Source organism: Gavialis gangeticus, unplaced genomic scaffold (genome assembly GCF_001723915.1).
Source record: "Gavialis gangeticus isolate Ggan-Ray unplaced genomic scaffold, GavGan_comp1, whole genome shotgun sequence".
Lineage (NCBI taxonomy): Eukaryota > Metazoa > Chordata > Crocodylia > Gavialidae > Gavialis > Gavialis gangeticus.
Window position 1 is genome coordinate 50,487,614 of NW_017729027.1, and position 8,899 is coordinate 50,496,512.

Consider the following 8,899-nt stretch of genomic DNA (forward strand, 5'->3'; position numbering starts at 1 on the left):
ACCCTTAGTCTTTTATCTCACAACCCCGGGTTTTTGTTGATCAGGTAAGGTTAGGTATTTTTTACCCCTTCATCATGAATGTTACGAGCTCATGGGGGATATTTTTGCCTAAAGTGTGTGTGTGGGGGGGTGATTGAGGTGCACTGATTTTATTTTTTCACTGGTACTTAGAAAAGCCAGACTTTCTAACCTAGACTTTCTCTTGCACTGAAGGTTATACCAACCATCACATTTGGGATAAGGAAGGAATTTTTCTTTTAAGTCATACTGGTGCAGACCATGGTGGGTTTTGTTTGTTATAGGGCATTGTACTTTTCCTAGGACCTTTAAGCATATATTAATTGATATTGGTCTCATTTTCCCTGCTTTTATCTATGACATTATAGGGCATTTTTGCCTGTTTAAGATGTTGTCCATTGCAGTTCTGTGTGACAATTTGCAGTAGCAACTATAGGGATTCTTTGGTTAATAACTGTCTGAAATGCAGTGGCCTGGCCTAGAAAGTCCCTTGGAGGCTCTTTCTATTTCTACATTCCTATGTCTTTGACGCTTTGATTAGAAGGTCACATCAATTTCTAGTCTACATCTCAAACTAATGACTGAATCATCAAAGTTAAAGATGGCAAAGTCAGTTAGCTCATCTAGTCCATATACCTGCAAGTCCAGGAGAGTCCCTACAGCATGTTTCTTAGGGTATTTTTGTATATGCAAGCACCGCAGCACCAGGTGCTTTCAAAAGCGCTTGGTGCTGCGATGCTTACAGTTGTATGAGCAGTGAAATGTGCGTCAGTGCTGAGGAAATGGTACCAACATGCTTTTGAACTAAAACACATTAGAGGTGCTTTAGTTCAAAAGTGCACTGCCACCATTTTCTGCATTCTGATGCTCATTTTGCCGCTTATACAACTACGTGCAGCGCAGCACAGTTCTTCTCAGTTTGTGTGCGGAGCAAACTCGAATAATTGAACCTGCTCCAAAGCAGCAGATCTCTGGCACATTGTGGGGCAAAAAAAGTATGTTTATAAATGCCCTTAGTGTTTTAAATTATCATATACTTTTATACTGTAAGTAAAACTCCCATGTAAGTAGAACCAGGGAGATGTATATAGATTATTCTTAAACTATTCCGCTGTATCTGAAACTTGTTTTTAATAGAAATGTTAAAGAAAGTTTAGGCCAAATCCAAGTTAGAATTACCTACATGTACACGCACACACACAGACACACACACGTGCGCACACATTTTCTGAGTACCCTGTGGTAAGCTGATGTCTTAGTCAAGGTTATTTTAAAGCAGCAAGGAAGATGCTTAAAGTCATATTATTTCAAATACTATCACTAGCCTAACTAGGGCTTCTCAGAAAGTGGTCTTTGGAGAGTCACTGGAAGTAAGCAGAAAGGTGGCAACTCACATGATGCTAACTCTACTCTCTGCTAAATTCCATTTAAAACAGCTAAAATTAAATAGGTTTCTAATAATAAATTTCTATGTAGGCAGTTGCTGTAGACATGCATGTGGCTGCCATGAAATCTCAACTTTAAGGAAAGGCTGTGGCTACACTTCTGAACAGAAAGGGATCAAAGTCTTTCTTTTCATCAGTGGGAAAGATACAATCTATTAACATAGGCTTCTAGCAGACGTGGGGGAAAAAATCAGTGCTTTACTTTAAACTCAGCACCCTGCCACACCAAGCCCAGCACATGCCCAGAAGAGGCAGCACCTTAGTTGCACTCAGCTTTCTCAACATCTGTAGACATCAGGCACATTAGTGGGGCTCTTTGGCGCTTTTATCTAAATGATGGAATTGAATGAGCTTTAGCTAATGTGCCAAAAAGCCCCACTGAAGCACCTGATCTATACAGATGCTGTAGAACCGGGTCAAATTAATGCACGGCTCCTCCAGTACAGCATAAGGTTGCTTTTTTTCCCCACATCTGTGAGGACCCACAATGTCCAAATTAAGGATGTGTTTGAGAACCTAAACTTTTGACAGTTTATTTAGAGAAGTTGTGTAACATGTAGACTATCAAGTTAAACATCAGCCATGTATATAGGTAAACTTAAGGTTTTTTTGTGGAATAAGAATAAGTGTGCTTTGTAAGGAAAAGTTCTGTTATGTCTTTAGTAAATATTGATTCTGCTAAAATTTGGCTGCATAGTATAGTGTTTCTCAACAAATTTGACTCTGAATAAGGGACTCTCTCAACCCTATCTTCTTACCCACAGCTAATGTCCCCCACAAACCAATGCACTGTGGGCATTAATGTCCACCCCCAGCCCAATGGACATTGGCTGTGGGTAAGTCTGAGCCTATATCCCTTGTGATTCTCTTGTCAGGCAGGCTGCAAAGACTCTTAAACTAGGTCTCCAACTGGTAGTTCTGGAACAGAAGCAGCATAAACACGTTGTCACAGTGCTATACCTGGGCTAAATAGCCTTTTTTCTCAGAGAATGAAGGAGGCTCTTCTGCTTCCTGTTTGGGTGGTAGAACGTGCATCACAGCCCAGTTTCTCAGTGTGGTTCTTCCTGGCACCAGAAATGTTTGGGGATATGCTAGGTCCCCTGGTTACCTCTGTATTCAGCTTTATTGCCCCTCATTGGCCCACCAGTTGAGAACCAATTGCATTGTTGGCATATCACGGTTGAAATGCAACAAATTTTGTCTTGTATTAGTTTTTAATTTTTGTATGAAAAGCTTCTGTAAACACTTGTCATTAGACACATAATTTTACAATATTTACCAAATATTTCAGTAATAATTCATGAACTGTTCACTTCAGTGCTTACTGTTTATGACTGCTCAATTGCTTGCAGGGTATTATTTCTTCTTCATGATTCAGGACCTCAATTAAACATACATTTAAAGTTAAGCCAATTCTATACTGCATCAGGTTCTGGCCAACAGATTGGACAAAATAGGAGAATAAATTAGGTCTATTGCTTAATGCCACTTTATAGTGAATGAGAAATGATGTTATAGTCTCTCAAACATTGGTCACAACTACATGGAAGTATTCAGAATGTTCATGGATCCCCAAGAATACGTTCCCTGAACAGCAGCAGATAGAAAAAATAAAATAGTTTATTCAAAAATATATTTATAAATCTGTTTTTTGATTATTCATCCTGCTGAAATACTGAAATATGAACTTTACAAACTGTGAAAACATTTAGTAGCTGTGAAATTTCAAGGCTATAACTCATTTATGGGTTTTATATTAGAATAAGTGTGACACATTTTGTATTTTGATTACAGTAATAGGATTTTAAAATGTTAGGGAAAGCCTTCATGAACATTAAATATCAAAGATTTAAAATATGCTAATAGTTTGTTTTTCAACATCAAGAATTACTATTTTTTAAAACCTGAAAAAAAAATCCTGTTCAAGTTAGTGGTTCCAATCTTCCACAGACCATTCACTTGTTACAACCACATTCTGTAGCATTTCAAAAATATTATCCAAATATGATGTTTTAAACACATCTCTAAATGTGGGAGGCCCATGCTGTTTATGAAAAATTAATGTCAGACACAGAGATTGCTTCCTTGGAAAACTTTCTATCAAAATTAGAGGCCATATTTAGCATTTTAGAAAGCACTTTGTAAACTGGAGTAAAGAAAAAATGGAGAAGAGGCCTGCTCTTTACATGCACTAAATTTAGTGGTATTTTTGCTCTTTACTTCAATATAAAACCCATCAAGTTATTTTTAAATTTGTAGGCAGTAGCACTGCAGACTGCCTGTCTTTGCATTCTGAATCCAATTTACATACAATACTGATAGTCTAAAATGTGTGCAGAGGTAAATTTAAATTTTAATAGACTTTTGTTGTAAAACACATTCATAACTTTAAACAGAAACTGCCTTTTTAACTTTAAAAAGGTCAAAGAATTAACATTCATATTTCATTGCCTAACAAAATAGCAGCCTTAGTTAATTAGTTCAGTATAACTATTTTTACTGCACTAGAACTCTAACAAAGTTTTAAGAGCTTGCAAAGAAATCTTGCTGATTCCAAAAGCAATTTGTCAAGTTTAAAGTGGAATTATAAAGGTGGCAGATACTAATGTCCTAGGTCAGGAATGCTCAACCCCCGTCCTGTGACACCATGCTATCCAGCCCAAACGGCTCCCCACTGGCCTGGAAAGTTGGCTGTGGGGGAGCAGTGGCAACTGCTGCCAAGTTTCCAGACTCAGGCCCTGCACTAGATTGGATGACTGGATTGGGTGGGGGTAGCATGAGGTCCTAGTGCCCAATCCCAGTGTATAGGTTTGGGAAGGGGCAGTGTCAGGACCCAGGGTCCCAGTCCCAGTGTGCAGGGCCCAGAAGGAAGCACCACAGTCCCCAGGACCCAATCCCGGTAAGGGGCTGGAAAAAGCACCTGGGGCCCAATCCTGGAGTCATGGAGCTCTATTCAACCCATAAACTCATCCTTCACCACTTATCTGGCTTGTATAGTCAAAAGGCTGAGCACCACTATCCTAAAAGGTAACCACACTATTTAGACTAGACAGAGCTCATTAGAAACCAGGTGATAACCAACTCATATTTAATGCATCTAGACCTTTGTATTAGTTCTAAGTAATCTGAAGAAGGTTTTACAATGATTATATTCATTTAAATGGTCCATGTCTACATTTTGTAATGGACAGAAGCGTGTAGATTTCTGGTCATGTTCGAAAGATGCATTTTTGTTTGTCTTTGACATAGTAGAGAGGAATCACCTGTAGTGAACAGGTCTGATATTTTGCGCAGTTATGCATTACTGACAAACTCTTTAAATGACTGATATAAACTTGTTCTACTATTACTGGCTTGGCACCTTGCACAAATAATAAAGATTTTAAGTATTACTGTTATTGGTAAATTGAACAATTATAACCATTTTCTCAAAATTAACACTTTTTCCAGTCTAAAACATATATGTGCAGTTGGCAAGGAGATTCCCTGTGCTTCACAGTTGACTTTGCTTTGGGATTCACCTGTTTTGACAGTAAAACAAAGGTAAGAGGGGAAAAGAAACAAAAACTATAACCTGCTCTATTTCACTGTTGCTGAATTTGTTCAAATTATTGTTTTTAGTGATGGTATTTTCCATTTGCTTGATTCACACAATATTATAATCTATTTTCTGTTGGTATCACAAAAAGGCATCCTGGAAAAAGAAAAGCGTTTTTTGCCCAGGTGACCAAGGTAGACACAATTCTTACAAACAAAAAAAGAAAGCTATTTGGATATTTAAGCTGAGCTACAGCCTCTAAAATTTCATCCAAAAGACCCCAAGTTATAGAAGACTTGGCCAATCTTGTGAAAATGAAATATTGTGTGATCCTGATTAAATGTAAAACTTTGTGTATAGGACCTTCTACTCTTCAACAATAGGACAGTTAAGGACTGACTTGTGCCTCCCCCTAGGGGTCAGGAGAAAAGACAAAGAATAGGGCAGCGTGTAAAGAGCCTTTCCTTCTGCCTTCTGTAAAGTTCAGAAACATCTGGTCCTTGTGCCTTTCTGAATATACAGATTTTGAGAGACAGCACATCTTTTAGTGCTAAATTTCCCAAACTCAATGGAGGAGGAAAGGGCAGGGACTTGCCTCTATTCATGACCACTGATAAAGAGGTGATAAGACCAAACTTTCACAAACATACATTACCTCACTCATTAAAAAACAATGATTGTACACATGCATATCACATTGTAGGTAGGCATGTGGATGCCCAGGGTGCTCTACTCAGAGACTTTTAGTACCTGTAGGGGGATATGTGCTCCCATCTTATCTTCTTGCAGGCTGAGGACATAAGGAAGTAGAGCCAGCCAGACTCTCCTCAGTTCCTTCTCAGAATCCTTGACTGAAATTTGAAGATTCCCATGTTACCCTCACCCGCACAATCTTTTGTGCACTTACAATGCTGAAATACTTAGTATTCATACATATTTAGTGATTGTGCACCCAGATGATGGAAGTTCAAAACATCTTATCAGAAAAGGACTTGTAAAAGAGAAATGCAGCATTTTGATATCATATATTCATAGATGTTAGGGTCGGAAGGGACCTCAATAGATCATCAAGTCTGACACCCTGCATAGGCAGGAAAGTGTGCTGGGTTCAGATGACCCCAGCCAGATGCCTATCTAACCTCCTCTTGAAGACCCCCAGGGTAGGGGAAAGTACCACCTCCCTTGGGGCCCATTCCAGATTTTGGCCACTCTAACTGTGAAGAAGTTCCTCCTAATGTCCAATTTAAATCTGCTCTCTGCTAGCTTATGGCCATTATTTCTTGTAACCCACAGGGGTGCCTTGGTGAGTAGAGCCTCACCAATTCCCTTCTGCACCCCAATGATGAATTTATAGGCAGCCACAAGATCACCTCTCAACCTTCTCTTGTGGAGGCTGAAGAGGTCCAGGTGCCGTAGTCTTTCCTTGTAGAGCTTGGCCTGCAAGCCCTTAACCATACGAGTGACCCTTCTCTGGACCCTCTCCAGGTTATCCACATCCCTCTTAATGTGTGGCACCCAAAACTGGATGCAGTACTCCAACTGAGGTCTGACCAGTGCCCGATAGAGGGGAAGTATCACCTCCTTGGTTCTGTTTGTCATGCATCTGCTGATGCATGGTAAAGTGCAATTAGCTTTGCTGATGACTTCATCACACTGATGACTCATGTTCATCTTGGAGTCCACTAGGTGTGTCCAGATGAGCATACACATGCAGGGACATGCATTTCCCACAGCAAAAATAGCAGTGGCACAAATTTGTGCCACTGTTTTTTGCTACTGTGTACACACCCCTGCACATGGGTTTTGGTGCAGGGCAAAATGCCCCACTTCTGGGAAACTGTAATTTCCCCACTTCTCCCAGGTCCCAGCATGCTGGAGGACCCAGAGGACAAAAAGAGGAGGGAAGATGCTCTGACTGGCAGCCAGAGCATTTCCCAGAAGTACTGAACCTTTGTGCCTTCCAGTGCACATTCTTGGAGTATGTGCCATGCTGCTTTTTGGTTGGCATTTTTTTTTGTTTTTGTTTTTTTGCCTTTTGCTACTGGGATTTCCAAATAGCAAATATTTTCCCTGCACTGCAAATCTGCAGCATGGAGCACTGTTTAACATGCCACACTTGCAGTTTGTGGCACTGCAAAGAGGTTTGCAGCACCACAAACCACACATGCCTGCACATCTGAATCTAGCCATTATGACTTTATATCTGGATCAAAGGAATTTCCTCACTGGGTGTAAAGTACCCCAAGGACCATATAGGTACCTTCTGAGTTCTACTGGGCTCCCTGAGGCAGGCATGCTTTATTCCATCAGATCACTGTCTACACCTTCTTTCAGACCAAGGTCCAATTGTCTATCAACATAGATGTAGTTTCAGCCCATGGGTCAAAGCATACGTCTATCCTGGATCTCCTGATGAGGATGTAAAAGCCAGAGCAGGCAGCTGCCTGTACATATTTCTTCTTCGTCTCGTGAGGCCATAATCTAAGGATCATCTTCCTCCACTCTGGTGTTTTAATGACTTTTCAAGAACTAATGTGGCCTTGTTTCTAAATATCTAAGAAAAAGTAATTCAAGAGTACACTCAAAAACTTTGTCAGGCAAATTCACAGACAAACTCCCACAAGAGAGACATTGGCTGTAAGAACATCTCTGTGGCAGACACAGCCGACAAGATCCAATAATTTTGCTTCATCGGAGCTGTATGCATCTGGAATCTCTTGAGAGGCTCAAATGACAGTATGAGATAGTATCATTCAGAAGTGTTGCCTTTTCATTACGATGCATTGTGCTCCCCCCACTGACCCTAGACAGTTTCTAGGGTGACCATTAACATTAGTCTCCTCTCCTATTTGGCTGTTTTATCAAAAGCAGGGTACTAGTTATACATGGTTTTCTCATTTTATCCCCCCATATGGAAACCAGTTAATTTGCTCCTTTAGCGATTGGAGATTTCTCTATAGACCAGTGGATACTAAACACCCAGAGAGTGGTGGTGAACCCAGAGAGTGGGGGTGGATGGCTCGTTTTCAACCTGGAGGGATGTGGGCAGTGGAGTTCCCCAGGGCTTGGTCCTCCAGCCTGTGCTATTCAACATCTTTATCAGCGACTTGGAAGTGGGTGTGGAAAGCACGCTGTCCAAATTTGTTGATGACACAAAGATGTGGGGAGAAGTGGGCACACTGGAGGGAAGGGACAGAATCCAACTAGATCTAGACAGGTTACAGAGGTGGGTGGATAAGAATAAAATGGAATTCAACGCAGACAAGTGCAACATGCTGCATCTAGGGAGAAGGAACCTGCAGCATACCTATAGGCTGGGAAACACACCCCTCTCAACAGCACAGTGGTTGAAAGGGATCTTGGAGTCATTGTTGACTCCAGGATGGGCATGAGCTGCCAATGCGAGGAAGAGGTCAGTAAGGCTAACCGCACCTTGTTGTGCATCTACAGATGCATCATAAGCAGGTACAGGGAGGCGATCCTTCCCCTATATGCAGCGCTGGTCAGGCCACTGTTGGAGTACTGCGTCCAGTTCTCGGTGCCGCACTTCAAGAGGGATGTGGCTAACCTTGAGAGGGTCCAGAGGAGGGCCTCTTGCATGGTCAGGGGGCAGCAGGCCAGACCCTACACAGATAGACTAAAGGGCCTGAATCTATTCAGCCTCCACAAGAGAAGACTGAGAGGGGATCTGGTGGCTGTCTATAAATGCACCAGGGGGACCAGCGGAGAATAGGTGAGGCTCTGTTCCCCCAGGCACCACCTGGGGTAACAAGGAATAATGAGCACAAATTGATTGAGAGTAGGTTCAGGCTTGATATCAGGAGGCATTACTTTATGTATATGGCTGCTAGGCTCTGGAATGGGCTCCCAAGGGAGGTGGGGGTCTCTCCTCCCTTGG

The 8,899-nt window shown here is 41.5% G+C and overlaps 1 protein-coding gene across 1 annotated transcript in view; it reads left to right on the forward strand.

The window, feature by feature from the left end:
• The window catches only part of SNTG2 (syntrophin gamma 2), a 432,116-nt gene that overhangs the window by 403,441 nt on the left and 19,776 nt on the right, over positions 1–8,899 (forward strand). The window contains exon 14 of the mRNA XM_019520636.1: positions 4,914–5,006. Within this exon, the coding sequence (XP_019376181.1) occupies positions 4,914–5,006 (93 nt within the window). The remainder of the gene's footprint in view (positions 1–4,913; positions 5,007–8,899) is intronic.